Raw genomic sequence first — 16,357 nt, 5'->3', positions numbered from 1 at the left:
ATATTATGGCACGTTTACAGACTAGTTTTTCTGGGAATCTTGGTCGCATGCACTGAACCACTATTACGCAAGTTACTGAACAGGATCTGTTATTTACTTGGTTGACTGTTGTCTCTCTGCTTATAGGCTGAAGAGAGTAAGGTGGTTCGATTACAGCTCGAGTTGACCCAAGTGAAAGCAGAGATTGACCGCAGAATCCAGGAGAAGGAAGAGGAGTTTGAGGCAACGCGGTAATCCCATTTCCTTGCTGCAATATATAACCGGTATCGGTTCAAGCACTTCAACCCAGAGGGAGGTAACAGGAAGCAGCAAAACACGCTGTCCACAAATCAGCAGATCCTCGAGGATCCTCCCTCCGTCCGAGGGTAACGAGGGATGGAATTCCACAGCCTCTGCTGCCAGCAGGACTGGAAAATCAATGGACTTCTAAACGGCCCTTCAGATTTTCCACTCCTGTTGCAATAGAGCTGTAAAATTCCGCACAAGGTCTGGATACGTGCTTGATGTCCTGTGACCTCCAGGGCTACGAACGGAGTTTTGGAAAATGAGGTTAGGTTGGGGGGCTCGGTTCCATGCTAGCACAGCCTCAGTGGGACGAGCGGCCTCCTTGTGTGCCAGAAATGTTTCTAGGCTTTCAGAGTTTCACAACGATCTCAAAATGAGGACTGCACAGGGAATATGGTGAGAGGACAGAGAAGTGGCGTGATGGCATAGCGGTTAGCATTGCTGCCTTGCAACGCCAAGGACCTGGGTTCAGTTCCAGCCTTGGCTTGTGGTGTTTGCACGTTCTCCCCACGTCTGCGTGGGTTTCCTCCGGATACTCCAGTTCCCTCCCGCACTCCAAAGATGCGCAGGTTAGGTTGATCGGCCATAAATTGTTCCTTAGTGTCCAAAGGTGTGCAGGTTAGATGGATTAGCCGTGCTAAATGCACGGGGCGATAGAGCAGGGTTGGACCTGGCTGAGATGCTTTTTTGGAGAGTCAGTGCAGACTCAATGGGCCAAATGGCCACCTTCTGCACTGAGGGGATTCTGTGGATTCCATTACAAGAATTGCTACTTAGGAGAGCCAGCACAAACACAATGGGCTGAACAGCCTTATTCCATGCTGTAATGATTCTATGAATGAGGTTTCAGTCCTCAAACTCCAGGAGGCGAAATCTTCCCAGTCTGAATCGTGAACCCTGTGTTTTCAACCTCATTGTTTTCTGCTGCTGCTGCTTTGATCAAATTCCCTGAACTTTTTGGCTGTTGTGAAAGATTTTCTTCCACTGATTGTGAAAGTGTTCCATCTGAGCCTTGGCAACCTTTCCTGTCATTCTTTCAACCTGTCAGCATCAACCTCTCTTCTCCACTTGGGGGATTGAGTGTTTTAGCCAGGACTTTGTCTGCGAGTCCACAACAAAATGGTCTTTTTCTTCATTCTAAAACACAAGCTTTTCTTTTCCCTCCTTTCCTCGCTCCCACACCAGCACCTACTCTGGTGCAGAGCCTACGAGCGGCAGTTGCCCTCCTGGGGTACAGAGCAACACCAGCAGTTCTGTTAGGGAGGGAGTTCCAGAATGTTGACCGAGTGAAGGAACGGCCAATATAATTCCAAGTCAGGATAGTGTGAAATGTGGATGGAAGTGGTGGGCTCCTAGGTGTCTGCTCCCCTCGTCCTTCTAGAGCGGGGTGTGGAAGGTGCCATGGAAGAAATGGGCGGCACGGTAGTACAGTGGTTAGCACTGCTGCTTCACAGCTCCAGGGATCTGGGTTCGATTCCCAGCTCAGGTCACCGTGTGGAGTCCGCTCGTTCTCCTCGTGTCGACGTGGGTTTCCTCCGGGTGCTCCGGTTTCCTCCCACAGTCCAAAGATGTGCGGGTTAGGTTGATTGGCCATGCTAAAATTGCCCCTTAGTGTCCTGGGATGCGTAGGTTAAAGGGATGAGTGGGTAAACGTGTAGCGATATGGAGAGTAGTGCCTGAGTGGGGTTGTGGTCGGTGCAGACTCGATGGGCCGAAGGGTCTTTTTCTGCACTGCAGGGTCCTAAATTAAGGAGACCTGCAATTTTCAATGTATTGTAATTATTTGTATGTTTAAAGATCCAGAGTTGTGTGACTCTTTTACTTTTGTACTTTACTGATGGTCTGTAACTATATTCTAAATTGCGATGAATTATTTTATTTGTATCGTCATTACAGTTAGCACCTGCTGCCATGATGGTTTTACTTCACTTTGTGTCTCTGACAAACACAGTAAGAAGTCTCACGACACCAGGTTAAAGTCCAACAGGTTTATTTGGTAACAAACGCCACTAGCTTTCGGAGCGCTTTCCCTTCATTGGGGTGAGTGGGCCCACCCACCTGACAAAGGAGCAGCGCTCCAGAAGCTGCTAGTGTTTGTTACCAAATAAACCTGTTGGACTTTAACCTGGTGTCGTGAGACTTCGTGCTGTGTTTACCCCAGTCCAACGCCAGTATCTCCACATCATGTCTCTCTCTGGTGAACACAGTGGTGTGTTGTTGTTCAGATTAATGCTTTGACCTCTAAGCTGTCAATAGTTGTAATTTTCTGTTTGGTGGCTTCTCCCAAATGAACTAATCTCTGCTGCTCATGTCAGATGAAGTATCTGTTTCTAGCCTTCACTCACGTTTCTCTTCTTCTTCTCTCTTGTTCTGCATTAACTCCTGTCTGGATCTCCCCCTCCCTTCTCCGGTAAGTCTCAAGCGCTCACTTTATTCTTTGTCCTTTCGCTGCTTAGAGAGTTTCTGACCCCCTTCCAGCTTCCGAGAGGGTTGCAGAGGGCGTCGCGCTTTCCACTGGTTGGGCTACGGACACGGATCCGTCGATCGTAGCGAGGTCAGGGGTTAGGACGAAGCCAAGACTCGGGAGGAGTGGATTGGAGAAGAGGGGGAGAAACTGAGAAACCCGAGTGCGATGGTCGCCAAGAATTGTCTTTCAAAATCCTTAGATTGCACCAGGGTGGGAGTTGAAATGGGAAGAAACAAAGGTGCAGTTTGAGAGACGCAGAAAGGACAGGATGGCACAGTGGTTAGCGCTGTTGCCTCGTAGTACCAGGGGCGCAGGTTCGATTCCTGGCTTGGGTCACTGTTTGTGTGGAGTCCGCGCGTTCTCCCTGTTTCTGTGTGGGTTTCCTCCAAGTGCTCCAATTTCTTCCCACAGTCCAAAGATGTGCAGGTTACGTGGATTGGTCACGCTGAATTGCCCCATAGTGTCAGGGGGACTAGCAGGGGAGATATGTGTGGTCACGGGGATAGGACCTGAGTAGGACTGTTTTCAGTGCAGCCTCGATGGGCTGAATGGTCACCTCCTGCACTGTAGGATTCTATGAATGCATATCCCGTAGCATCCCAAAATGCTCCACAGCAGCGATGCTGAACCAAAGTTGATAGCGATCAAAGGAAAAGAAGATATTAGGACAGATGATTTAAAAACTTGGCCAAGGTTTGCACGTTCTCACCAAGTCTGCATGGGCTTCCTCCGGATGCCCCTGTTTCCTCCCACGCTCCAGAGATGTGCGGGTTAGGTTGATTGACCGTGCTAGATTGCCTCTTGGTGTCAGGGGAATTCGCAGGGTAAATGAGCAGGGTTATGGGGATAGAGCCAGGTTGGGATTGTGGTCGGTGCAGGCTCGATGGGCCGAATGGCCTCCTTCTGCACTGTAGGGATTCTGTGAAGTAATAGTTTTAGAGATTGTCTGAAAGTTGAAGAGATGGTGGGCAAGAAGGTTCAGAAAAGAATTCCAGAGTTAGGGACTTTCACGTGCGTGGCCACCAATGGTGGAATGACTCAAATTAGGGTCGCTTGAGTGAGGAGTGAGGAGTGAGGAGACCTCGGAGGGTTGGAGATTACAGAGGTGGGGAGGAGTCGCCCCAGGGAGGGTTTCAGGAGAATGACATTATAAAATCAAGGTGTCAGATTGGAAGTAAGTTGGGTCGGCGGAGGGGTGGACAGGACTTGGTGTGGGTTAAAGTGGGGGCCATCGGAGCTCTGAATGAATCTGAGTTTATGATGTAGGGGTGCCATGTGATTGTACAATTGTAAATTTTCACCTTGCTGGTTGACGCTCCATGATGTCTTTGTAGTCTGGATTTGGGGGTAGTCATTTCCTCCTCTTTGCCTCGCCGTTAGAAAGGAGTTTTGCCATTGTCTCAGGCCTTCCTAATGACCGGACCACGTTTTACCCATTAAGGAAAAATCACCAGCGAGCTCTGGACTCGTTGCAAGCCAGCCTTGATGCAGAGGTGAAAGGTCGTGGGGAGGCACTGAGGGTCAAGAAGAAGCTGGAGAGTGACTTGAATGAGCTGGAGATCCAGGTGGACCAGGGCAACAAGACCAACAGCGAGCTCGTGAAGCTACTGAAGAAGATGCAGCAACAGACAAAGGTGAGGCAAGAAAGTTTAACATTTATTTATCAGTGTCACAAGTAGCTTACGTCAACGCTGCAATGAAGCTACTGTGAAAATCCCCTTGTCGCCACACTCTGACACTATGGAAATTAAGTTGTGATTCCAGTTATTAAGTTACAAAATTGTGGAAACTAAGTTATAACAAACATTTCTGTCAGGTAATGCTTATTCACAAACAAGGCCTTCAGTGAGGCCAACACTTGCATACTCAGGATAAGCAACTAATCTGAACCTTGTGTTAGTTCCACGAACACTGTTCCAGCCTTGGCTGCAGGATAAAGATAAGAACCTTATCAATAACAAAATTCCAACTATAACTGTTACGTTTTCTGTATGAATCAACAAAACACCCAGCAATGCTTTGCGCTGTATTTTATTCTCACTTGTGCACATGTAATTGAAGCTTGGAAGTCTGAGTATGCTTAGTGCCTAGTGTTGTGAGTACCCAGGTATTTGACAGTGTCTGTTCGGGTGCAGTGAGGGAGAATTTAGCTTGGCCAACGTACCTAACCAGCACGTCATGCGGACTGTGGGAGGAAACCCATGCAGACACGGAGAAAACACGCAGACCGCACGCAGACAGTGATCGGAGACGGGAATTGAATCCGGGTCCCTGGCGCTGTGAGGCAGTTGTGCTAACCATTATGCCATTGTGCTGCGTTGCCCCAAGAGCCGGAGGCTGCAGGATTAACCGAACCCAGTATCGCACAGGGATAATTTCAAACACAAAATCAAGGAGCCCGGTCCATCTTACCACATCCGTTTGGAAGTTCCAAAAAATGAAGGTGAATTATAGCTTTGTGTATCACACCCCAAAAAAAGGATTTAAATTTACATTTCAGAGGTTTATCAGACTGATACCTGGCCTGGGCAGGTTGTCTTATGAAGAAAGGTTAGACAGGTGAGGGTTGGATCGGCTGGAGTTTAGAAGAGTAAGAGGCAACTTGATTGAAACATGTAAAGTCCTGAGGGCATGGGTCAGGATGGACGTGGAGAAGATATTTCCTCTTGTGGGAAAGTCTAGGACTGGATGGGGGTTGGGGGGTGGGGGTCACTTTTCAAAACTCCAGGTTAACCTTATCTAGAAAGGTAGAACTTGCATTCATATAGCACCTTTCATACCCTCAATATATTCTGAGAGAAGGAAGAAAAGCAAGTGAATCCGATATCCTGGATGCCCACTACCTCATAGCAGAGACTGAGGCGAAAGCATCCCTGACTTGGGAGCGAGCTGGTGACATCCCCAAGTGCTTTACAGCTAATGAAGTATTTTACAAGCACAGTCACTGCGATATGAGACTGTGAGGTTTAATATCTTCAACACTTGCTTAAGTGCCTCATTCGGTCTCCTCTTCTCAAGATTAGAGACTTCCTTTTCTCCAGCCTGTCCTCAGAACATCAATCCTTTGGTGCTTTGGATCTTCCAAGCATTCTCTCCATGGTTTGAAGATGTTTCTGGTCATTTAGGCCTTTATGTTGGTCAGGCCCCGAGGCACGGACTCGGAGCTGAAGGCAGAGCCCCCGTGCACCTGCAGAAAAACAGGGTGCAAGAACTCCGGGAGCAGCACGAGGGAGAGGTTAAAAACAAAGTTCTCAGTCAGGGGAGAAGACGGAGGGAAAATAGGAGGTGTGCCTCAGGATTATTTTCCAATCTTGGGGTATAACGTATAAAATGTTGGCGACCGCTCAAAACAATCTACGCACATCCACTAGGTGGTGGTGTACACCAGCTCCTGGCGATCATTGCAATATGAGAGTCTGTTTATAAAGTGAACACACAGCTCACAACTCCCCTGTGCTTTGTGCTTTTCCCAGGCAGGGAGCCCCCATCCCTCTCTCCCTGATATTAGAATTATAGAATCCCGACAGTGCAGAAAGAGGCCATTCGCCCCCCTCGAGTCTGCACCAACAATAATCCCACCCAGGTCCTATACCCATCACCCCACACATTTACCCCGCTAATCTCCCTGACACTAAGGGACAATTTAGCACGGTCAATCCACCTAACCCGCACACTGTTGGAGTGTGGGAGGAAACTAACGCAGACACGGGGAGAATGCGCACACTCCACACCGACAGTGACCCAAGCCAAGAATTGAACCCAGGTCCCTGGTGCTGTGAGGCAGCAACGCTAACCGCTGTGCCACCGTGCCATGTTGCCCCAAGAGCTGGAAGCTGCAGGATTAACCGAACCCAGTATCGCACGGGGATAATTTAAAATACAAAATCAAGGGGTCCGGTCCACCTTATCACATCCGTTTGAAATTGCCAAAAAATGAAGGTAAATTTTAGCCTTGTGTATCACACCCCAAAAAAGGACTTATATTCACAGTTCAGAGGTTTACCAGACTGATACCTGGCCTGGGTGGGTCGTCTTATGAGGAAAGATTGGACGGATGAGGGTTGTATCGGCTGGGGTTTAGAAGAGTAAGAGGCAACTTGATTGAAATCTAGGAAATCCTGAGGGAACTGGTCAGGGTGAACGCGGAGAGAATATTTCCTCTTGTGGGGGTGGGGGGGTGCGGTCACTGTTAAAAGCTCCAGGTTAACCTTATCTAGAAAGGTAGAACTTGCTTCAATATATTCTGAGGGAAGGAAGAAAAGGAAGTGAATCCTACTGCCTCGTAGCAGGGATTGAGGTGAAAGTATCCCTGAATCGAGGGAGAGCTGGTGACACCTTCAAGTGCTTTACAGCTAATAAAGTATTTTACAAGCACAGTCACTGTGATACAGGACTGTGTGGTTTAGTATCTTCAGTAAGTGCCTCATTCAGTCTCCTTTTCTCCAGCCTATCATCAGAACCTCAATCCTTTGGCGCTTTGGATCTTCCAGGCTTTCTCTACACGGTTTGAAGATTTTTCAAGCCATTTAGCGTTCAGTGTAGGAGCAGCGTGATAAGCCGCGATTGTCCAAAAATTGCTGCTCCACACTCTCCTGTTTATTGTCATTTTTCTCCCCATCCCGGTTTTAGAAAAGTTTAGTCTGTTGAGACCTTCCCAGAATCCGGCTGCGAGGCTCGATCAGCCTCCGACCAGACAGCCTAGAAACAGCCAGCAGGGGGCAGGACAAAGCTCACCCTGAGGATTTTCCGGGGTCAGTGCTTGACCTCTGCTCAAACTCTGTCTCTGATGTGAGTGAGGCTCTGAAACCGTGGGTGTGAGTCCCTGCCTCACCAATCCGTACACACAACGTGGGCTGTCGAATCAAATACCACCCACCTTCCTAATTTCTTCTGTTGCCAGTGGGGCACGGATCAGCGAGATAGTCAACAGCTTTTCCTAAAAGTAGGGGAGTAGCTAAAACTAGAGGGCAAAGGTTTAAGGTGAGAGGGGAGAGATACAAAAGTGTCCAGAGGGGCAGTTTTTCACACAGAACAAGCTGCCAAAGGCAGTAGGAGAGGTGGGTACAATTTTGCCTTTTGAAAAGCATTTAGACAGTTACACGGGTAAGATGGGTACAGAGGGATACGGAGAAAACACGGCAATTGGAACTCGCTTAGTGGTTTAACAAAAAAGGTCAGCGTGGACCTGTTGGGCTGAAGGGCCTGTTTCCATGCTGTAAATCTCTGTGACTCTATGAGAAGCCAAGGACGCGATTTGTTGCTGTTTCTCCTCCATCCGTTTGGCCAATTCTTCATCTGTGTGACAGCTTGTTATTGAGGATGGCACAGTGGTCAGCACAGCTGCCTCACAGTGCCAGGGACCCAGGTTCAATTCTGACCTCGGGCCTTCCTGTCAGGGGGATCAGCTGGGTAAATAAGTGCGGTTACAGGAACAGGGCCCAGGCGGTGGTGTCGTCGGTACAGGCTCAACGGACCGAATATCCTCCTGCACTGTAGGGTCACAGTGATTCAGTCTTTACCACGTTGCAGCCACATTATATTTGGGACTCCCTGTCAAACGGGTTCATGTTTTTTTTGTTAAAATGCGGTGCACCGGGAACCATCGAGACGTTAAACCCAACGGCCGTAATCGCAGCTTCAAGTTAACGGCAGCACTTTCTGTTCGGAGTACTCGCCAGTAGCAGAGATTCTGACTGTTTGAGGCCAGTTGTTGCAGCGCATCTCGATTTAGGCCTTTGGTCAGGCCCCGAGGCACGGACTCGGAGCTGAAGACAGAGCCCCCGTGCACCCGCAGAAAAACAGGGTGCAAGAACTCTGGAAGCAGCACGAGGGAGAGGTTAAAAACAAAGTTCTCACTCAGTGGAGAAGACAGAGGGAAATAGGAGGTGTGCCTCAGGATTATTCTCCAATCTACGGGTATAACGTATAAAATGTTGGCGACCGCTCAAAACAATCTACGCACATCCACTAGGTGGTGGTGTACACCAGCTCCTGGCGATCATTGCAATATGAGAGTCTGTTTACAAAGTGAACGCACAGCTCACAACTCCCCTGTGCTTTGTGCTTTTCCCAGGCGGGGAGCCCCCATCCCCCTCTCCCTGATATTAGAATTATAGAATCCCGACAGTGCAGAAAGAGGCCATTCGCCCCCTCGAGTCTGAAAGTTGGTCAGGTGCATTGGCCGTGCTAAATTCTCCCTCAGTGGAGAACTAGCGCTGGAGTGTGGCGACTCGGGGATTTTCACAGTAACTTCATTGCAGTGTTAATGTAGGCCTACTTGTGATGCTAATAAATAAACTTTAGAGAACAGAGTACGTAATTGGCTGTAAAGCACTTGGGGGAGGGGGGGGGTGGTGGTGAAGGGCACAATAAAAATGCAAACTCTTTCCGTTGTGCGAAGGGGTGGCAGAGGGTCGGTGAGTTGCCGAGCAGCTGCGGGGCTGGTACTGAAGGGACTGCGTTGCTGTGTTATTCAGGACGTGCAGAGCCAGATGGAGGAAGACGCTCGGCAGCACGAAGAACTGCGAGAGCAGTACAGCCTGATGGAGCGACGCTGCAGCATGGTGTCCACGGAGCTGGAGGAAACCCGCAGTGCCCTGGACATGACCGACCGAGCCCGCAAAATCCTGGAGCAGGAGCTGATGGAGATGACCGATAAATACAACGAGATGAACACGCAGGTGAGGAGAGCTGGGCTCAAAGGGCAAGCGGGGGAGGCTGTTAGTTAAACTGAGGACCCGAAACCTTCCAAATTCCTCAAAGCGGGTTCTAGAATTGACAACTTGTTTCCAGAGAATTAGTCTTTCGAGAAAGAAATCATCACAGCGGCAGGTACCAAATTCACGATGGCTAGAAATCCTAATTTAGAACATCATCGGAAACAAACGTTGCTTAAATAAAAATAAGGTGTAAAATAACAAAAGGATTGCACCGTAATGAACATTTCGTACGTAAAAGTCCAAAGTTGTGCAGATTAGGTGACCGTGCTAAATTGTGTCTGGAGGATTAGCAGGGTAAATACGTGGGGTTACGGGGATAGGGCTTGGGTGGGATTGTGGTCGGTGCAGGCTCGATGGGCCGAATGGCCTCTTTCTGCACTGTAGGGATTCTGTGAAATAATTACAATAAATTGCAGAACGGTGAACGTACAGAATGAAAATAAAAGTGCCAATCGGCTCCAAGCCATTTCGTGAAGTTAAAAATCAAGACAGGGTGTTGGGGGATGGGAAGGGGGTGGGCGGGGGTGAGCTCTCCGGCCTCCCAGCCGCGTATCCCATGATGCGTAGGTCAGGTGGATTGGCCGTCGCCAGTTCAACGTTCCCGATAGGAACGCTGGGCACGGGAAACAGAACAGCTCCAAATCGTATCTTCCGGAAAATTGGCCTCAAACAATGAGGAATGACGGGCCAACGAGGGAGGCTGGGAAGATACGGAATTCCCTAGGTGTGGGGGTGGCACAGTGGTTAGCACTGCTGCCTCACAGCGCCAGGGATCCATGTTCGATTTCAGCCTTGGGTCACCGTCTGTGTGGAGTTCGCACATTCTCTCCACGTCTGCGTGGGTTTCCTCCAGTTTCCTCCCACAGTCCAGAGATGTGCGGGTTAGGTTGATTGGCCACGGTAAATTGACCCTAGTGTCACGTCAGGGGGATTAGTAGGGTAAATGTTGTGGGGTTTTGGGAACGAGGCCTGGGTGGGATTGTGGTCGGTGCTGACTCGACGGGCCAAATGGCCTCTTTCTGCACTGTCGGGATTCTGCGAGAGGTCACATAGCGATCGGGGGAAAATTCCAATGGTTTTGTGTCGTGATTCTATTGGTGTGACTGAATGAAGGTGAGGCTGCAACCAGATCGTTTGGGACGTTCCTGGATTTAGTGCTGACCGGTCTGTCCTTTGTCTCCTTTTCCCTACTCCAGTTCCAAGGAGCCACCGTCCTCAAACGGAAGCTGGAATCGGACCTGCAGCAGCTCAGGGCTGAGCACGATGAGCTGGCCAATGAATACAGAGGCACAGACGATAAGGCGAAGAAGGTGCTTTGTGAGGTTAGTCCCCTGGACCCAGCCCTGCAGAATGGTGGGGGCGGGGGGATGTTGGACAAGTTTTTTTTAATGAACTGGGACTTTTCTGGAAGAATTTCCCCCCCCCCAGTGGATGTGTGATCTCACTGCCAGAGAACGGCAATGATCTGAGTTTTGGAAAATCTCATACAGAGGAGCCAGGGTACCCTCCCCACCTCCCCACGCTCCCACCCTATCCAGAACCCACTCAATCAACTCCCCAGATTTCCATCCACAAACTTTCACCCTGCATTGTCTCCTAATGAGAAAGGCCTGGGCTTCCCACTGATGGAGTGCCTCACTGTTTTCAGAGGCTCAGTGCTGAGGGAGTGCCGCACTGTCAGAGGGTCGGTGCTGAGGGAGTGCTGCACTGTCAGAGGGTCAGTGCTGAGGGAGTGCCGCACTGTCAGAGGGTCGGTGCTGAGGGAGTGCTGCACTGTCAGAGGGTCGGTGCTGAGGGAGTGCTGCACTGTCAGAGGGTCGGTGCTGAGGGAGTGCCGCACTGTCAGAGGGTCGGTGCTGAGGGAGTGCCGCGCTGTCAGAGGGTCAGTGCTGAGGGAGTGCCGCACTGTCAGAGGCTCAGTGCTGAGGGAGTGCCGCACTGTCAGAGGGTCGGTGCTGAGGGAGTGCCACACTGTCAGAGGAGCGGTGCTGAGGGAGTGCCGCACTGTCAGAGGAGCGGTGCTGAGGGAGTGCCGCACTGTCAGAGGAGCGGTGCTGAGGGAGTGCCGCACTGTCAGAGGCTCAGTGCTGAGGGAGTGCCACACTGTCAGAGGAGCGGTGCTGAGGGAACGTCGCGCTGTACAGAGGGAGCACCACACTGTCCTGGTGAATCCTGATCCTTGAAGCTAGGCTTTTTGTTACTGCTCAGAGATACCTGGCAGAGAAAGTTATGATGCTATAAAAGCTCAATGAGATCTGGAAAAGAAAAATACCAACCAGAATAGAAATTTAAATTTACCGGGAGGGTGCAGGGTGTGGAATATGATAAAGTGCCCCCAAAATCTCCAGGCTGGTGAAAACAGTGAGTCACAACATCGCCCCAGCATCCTTTATCCAGCAATGATATATTTCAGCTGTGGTTGCTGCTCAAGGCCCAGAATCAGGGTTCATGTTTCAATTCACTTTAAATAGTGCAGATTTTAATGAGTCTGCCAGCTGGTGCGAATGGCAAATTGTTTGTACATCTTCAGCAGTGTTGTATGTCATCAGAACCAGTCCAATCGAACGACTGCCCCTGATCCCTGCCAGCAATTGAACATTCCGCGTGGAGTTCGACGAGAGGCCAGCAGGTGGCAGTGCCGCTCCACGCTGCGGCAGGCGAGCAGTCAAAGCAGCGGCCAGGCTGGGAGTTCAGTTGCAGTTACCGAGCCTTTATTACGTCTGTGCAAGATGTAGTTTAGTCATAAACAGCTGATGGGCTTTCTTTTTAAATAAAAGAAAAGCCCCAGCAAACATTTACTGCTTTAAAAGCAGCCAAAGAACCTGTTTTGAAACATGCTTTAGGGTGGCACAGCGGTTAGCACTGCTACCTCACAGGGCCAGAGACCTGGGTGTAATTCCAGCCTTGGGTTTAAAAGTTTGTTCGTGTCGTCTGCATGGGTTTCCTCCGGCTGCTCCCATTTCCTCCCACAGTCCAAAGATGGGCAGGTTAGGACGATTGGCCATGCTAAAATTGACTCTCAGTATCAGGAGAACCGGGATAAATAGGTGGGGTTACGGGGATAAGGGCCTGGGTGGGATTGTTTGATTCGATTTATTATCGTTACACGTATTAATACACAGCGAAAAGTATTGTTTCTTGCGCACTATATCGACAAAACATACTGTTCATAGAGACGGAAACGAGAGAGTGCAGAACGTAGTGTTATAATTAGGGTGTAGAGAAAGATCAGTTTAGCGCGAGGTCGGTCCTTTCAAAAGTCTGACGGCAGCAGGGAAGAAGCCGCTCTCGAGCGGACTGGTGCGTGAGCTCAGACTTTATTGTCAGTGCACGCTTAGTGGGCAGAATGGCCTCGTTCCGCACGGCAGGGATTCTATGCTCTGTCGCAGGTGAATACATAACAAAGGACCCGTTAACCTGGGTCAGAGGGCAGGGGGGTCTGAACCCAGTGCCCCTCACAGGGTGGGTACCAGCCTGAGACCCGTGAGGAGCTGGGGTTGTGGTTTCCAGTGGGTGAGGGGGCGCAGCGTGTGGGTCAGGGCGTTCGAGCCTCGAGTTTTGAGAGTTAAAAAGGACCCCAGTGCCTCCAAACCGCCCGCGCCCCCCACCCCCCCACCCCCCCAAACTGGCTCCAGTTACTGGAAAGACCAGCTTCAGGTCGAGGTGAGGCGGCCAAGTGTCCCTTTCACCTCGTCCAACTCAGGAGTGATAACCACCAGGCCAAACCGGGGTGGGGGAGGCAGGCCTGGGTGGGTGGGGGGGCTTCTGAGTGAAATTGGGGAGGATGACCGCAGGCTGCTCCCCCCGTCCCCGTCCCTTCACTCTGTGTTTGTGATTAACAGCCCCCTCCCCGCCAGCCCTCAAAGCTGACTCCTGAGACAGGCCGTCTCTGGAGGAGGGGGTGGGGGGGGGTGGTTTGCGTTCACAGCCAAACGTCTGACTGGTCCCCGGTGGGAATGAGCATCCAGCTGGATAACGTGATCCCCGGCAACCGGATTCTGTCCCAATTCCGAGGCCAGACCGTTTGGGCACATCCCTGACTCCCCTCTCGACATCCTTTCCATTCCAGGGGAATTTGAGCTCGCGGCTCTCTGAATGTTGTGAATAGCTGACCGCACAGAACGTCCCAGGGATCAGTGACAGCTTGGAATGGACAAGCAGCGGGAAGCGTACAGCCTCGAGCTGCAGCCCTCCCTCGGTGCACCTGTTCACCCGACCCACGGCCTCTCCCAGCGACACATTCACCCTTAAACCACCACCGCCCCCCCCCCCCCCCCCCACTGCGTCTGTGCTTTTCTAAAAAGAGTAAAGTCCCAGTTATTGTACCCAGCCCTGTCTCGACGGGCAGCGTTCCTGGGTTCAAATCCTGCTCCAGGGCCTCGAGTGAGTCACCTAAGCTGATGCTCGGAGCGAGATACCATCGGAGAAGCCTTTCTTCCGATGAAGCTTCCACCCAAAAATGAACCCCCAGGAGCAGAGGGATTTGTCCTGGGCAACGTTCATCACTCAACAGGGATCACTGAAATTGAGGAGGTAGTGGGACTGTCACTGGACTAGTAATCATGATGTAGAGATGCCGGCGTTGGACTGGGGTAAACACGGTTAGAAGTCTCACAACACCAGGTTAAAGTCCAACAGGTTTATTTGGTAGCAAAAGCCACTAGCTTTCAGAGCTCTGCCCCTTCGTCAGGTGAGTCACCTGGCGTATGGGCAGTCAGCACTCAGAAGGAATTTCTGCTTTTCGTAGGATCGTGTAATCCCTACAGTGCAGGAGGCCATTCAGCCCATCAAGTCTGCACTGACCACAATCCCACCCGGCCCCTATCTTTGTAACCCCATTTATTTACCCTGTTAATCCCCTGGCACCGAGGGGCAATTTTGCATGGCCAATCCACCTGACCTGCGCACCTTTGGAGTGTGGGAGGAAACCGGAGGAAACCCACACAGACACGGGGAGAAATGTGCAAACTCCACATAGACAGTGACCCGAGTCGGGAATCGAACCCGGGTTCCTGGAGCTGTGAGACAACTGTGTTAATCACTGTGCCACCTTTTCAGAAGTCACAAAAATAACAAGTTGCGCAAATGCACCTTGGACTGATCAGTCTCCTGAGAAAGGGAGCGAGAGAGAGAAGGAAAGGGAGCTGGGACTGGAATTCTGAGCATGAGATCATGTTCATTCACAACTCAGTCACCAGGAGGCAGTGTTGGTCTGTGTGTGTCAGTGCACTTGTGTGTGCCTGTGTGCATCTGTGCACCTGTGTTTGAATGCATATGCACCTGTGTGTGTGTATGTGTGTGTATACACGTGTGTGCGCGCCTGTATGTGTGTGTGTGTGTACACGTGTCTGTGCGCCTGTGTGTGTGTGTACACGTGTCTGTGCGCCTGTGTGTGTGTGTGTGTACACGTGTCTGTGCGCCTGTGTGTGTGTGTGTACACGTGTCTGCGCCTGTGTGTGTGTGTGTGTGTACACGTGTCTGTGCGCCTGTGTGTGTGTGTGCGTACACGTGTCTGTGCGCCTGTGTGTGTGTGTGTGTACACGTGTCTGTGCGCCTGTGTGTGTGTGTGCGCACGCCTGTGTCTGTACACTTTGTGCGTGTGCGTGTTGCTGCGAGAGGTTTAAAGTGACCTGCCTGTCTTGTGTTCAGGTTGTCAGACTAGCCGAGGAACTGCATCAGGAGCAGGAGCACTCGCTGCACCTGGAGAGGATAAGGAAGGGCCTCGAAACGCAGGTCAAGGATTTGAACGTGAAACTGGAGGAGGCCGAGCAGCTGGCCCTGAAGGGAGGGAAGAAAATCATTCAGAAACTGGAAGGTCGGGTAAGAACACGGGCCAGATAGAGCCGGCCCTCGTCGGGAGTTACCGAGTTAACGTAGGTAAGAGCAGTCAGCGCGCCGAGGGGGGGGGGGCGTCGTGAGTCACACTGTGGATTAGTCCCAGCTGCAGGAAGCTGGCCAGATACTGGGGCAGGGTAATTATCAACAAACCTGTAAAATCAGATGGGGAGTGAAAAATAAATCGCTTCCCTGAATTCACCCCTAAAAACGAGGAACACTTTCATAAACATAAGAAATAGGAGCAGGAGTAGGCCATCTAGCCCTTCGAGCCTGCCCCGCCATTCAATAAGATCATGGCTGATCTGTCGCTGCTCAGTTCCACTTTCCCGCCCTCTCCCCATAACCCTTAATCCCCTCTCCTATCAAAAACCCATCAACCTGCGTCTTAAAAATATTTAGCGAGGCAGCCTCCACCACTTCAACGGGCAGAGAATTCCAGAGATTCACCACCCTTTGAGTGAAGAAGTTCCTCCTCAACTCTGTTCTAAACCACCCCCCCTTTATCTTGAGGCTGTGCCCCCTAGTCCTACTGTCCTTTCTGAGCGGGAGGAGTCTCTCCACCTCTATCCTATCCATCCCATTCATCATCTTATACGTCTCAATGAGATCTCCCCTCATTCTTCTAAACTCTAACGAGTACAAGCCCAGTTTATTCAGCCTCTCCTCATAGCTCAACCCCCTCAACTGTGGAATCAGCCTAATTGGCTCATTCTGAGCAAAGTTTTTATCTTTTAAGAATTCACCAGTTGGGTGTCACGACGGGGATTGGGTCTGTGAGGGCGAAGTTCACCGGATAACACACACAGAAACAAACACACGCACATACACGCACATGCACACACACGCACACACACACACACACGGCTGCTGACTCCTGCTTCTCGGTAACAGGTGAAAGAACTCGAAGCGGAACTGGACGTGGAGCAGAAGCGTCACGGTGAGACGGTGAAGACCCTCCGCAAGAACGAGAGGCGGCTGAAGGAACTCGTGTTCCAGGCCGAGGAGGATCAGAAAAACCAGCACCGCATGCAGGAGCTGGTGGAGAGAC

General features: G+C 50.9%; 1 protein-coding gene across 3 annotated transcripts in view; it reads left to right on the top strand.

Moving 5' to 3' along the window:
- LOC145356389 (putative uncharacterized protein MYH16) overlaps nucleotides 1–16,357 on the top strand; it is a 209,394-nt gene that overhangs the window by 175,722 nt on the left and 17,315 nt on the right. For all 3 annotated transcript variants that reach the window (XM_080209077.1, XM_080209076.1, XM_080209075.1), the window contains exons 14-19: nucleotides 127–230; nucleotides 4,194–4,386; nucleotides 9,229–9,432; nucleotides 10,668–10,793; nucleotides 15,121–15,291; nucleotides 16,201–16,357. The exon at nucleotides 16,201–16,357 is cut by the window's right edge and continues 44 nt beyond it. In XM_080209077.1, coding sequence (XP_080065203.1) covers nucleotides 127–230; nucleotides 4,194–4,386; nucleotides 9,229–9,432; nucleotides 10,668–10,793; nucleotides 15,121–15,291; nucleotides 16,201–16,357 — 955 coding nt within the window. The remainder of the gene's footprint in view (nucleotides 1–126; nucleotides 231–4,193; nucleotides 4,387–9,228; nucleotides 9,433–10,667; nucleotides 10,794–15,120; nucleotides 15,292–16,200) is intronic.

Source organism: Carcharhinus amblyrhynchos, chromosome 21 (assembly GCF_965287045.1).
Source record: "Carcharhinus amblyrhynchos chromosome 21, sCarAmb.v2.hapA, whole genome shotgun sequence".
In the NCBI taxonomy this organism is placed as follows: domain Eukaryota; kingdom Metazoa; phylum Chordata; class Chondrichthyes; order Carcharhiniformes; family Carcharhinidae; genus Carcharhinus; species Carcharhinus amblyrhynchos.
Note: the sequence above shows the minus strand (reverse complement) of the source record. Positions and strands in the feature narration are given on the sequence as shown.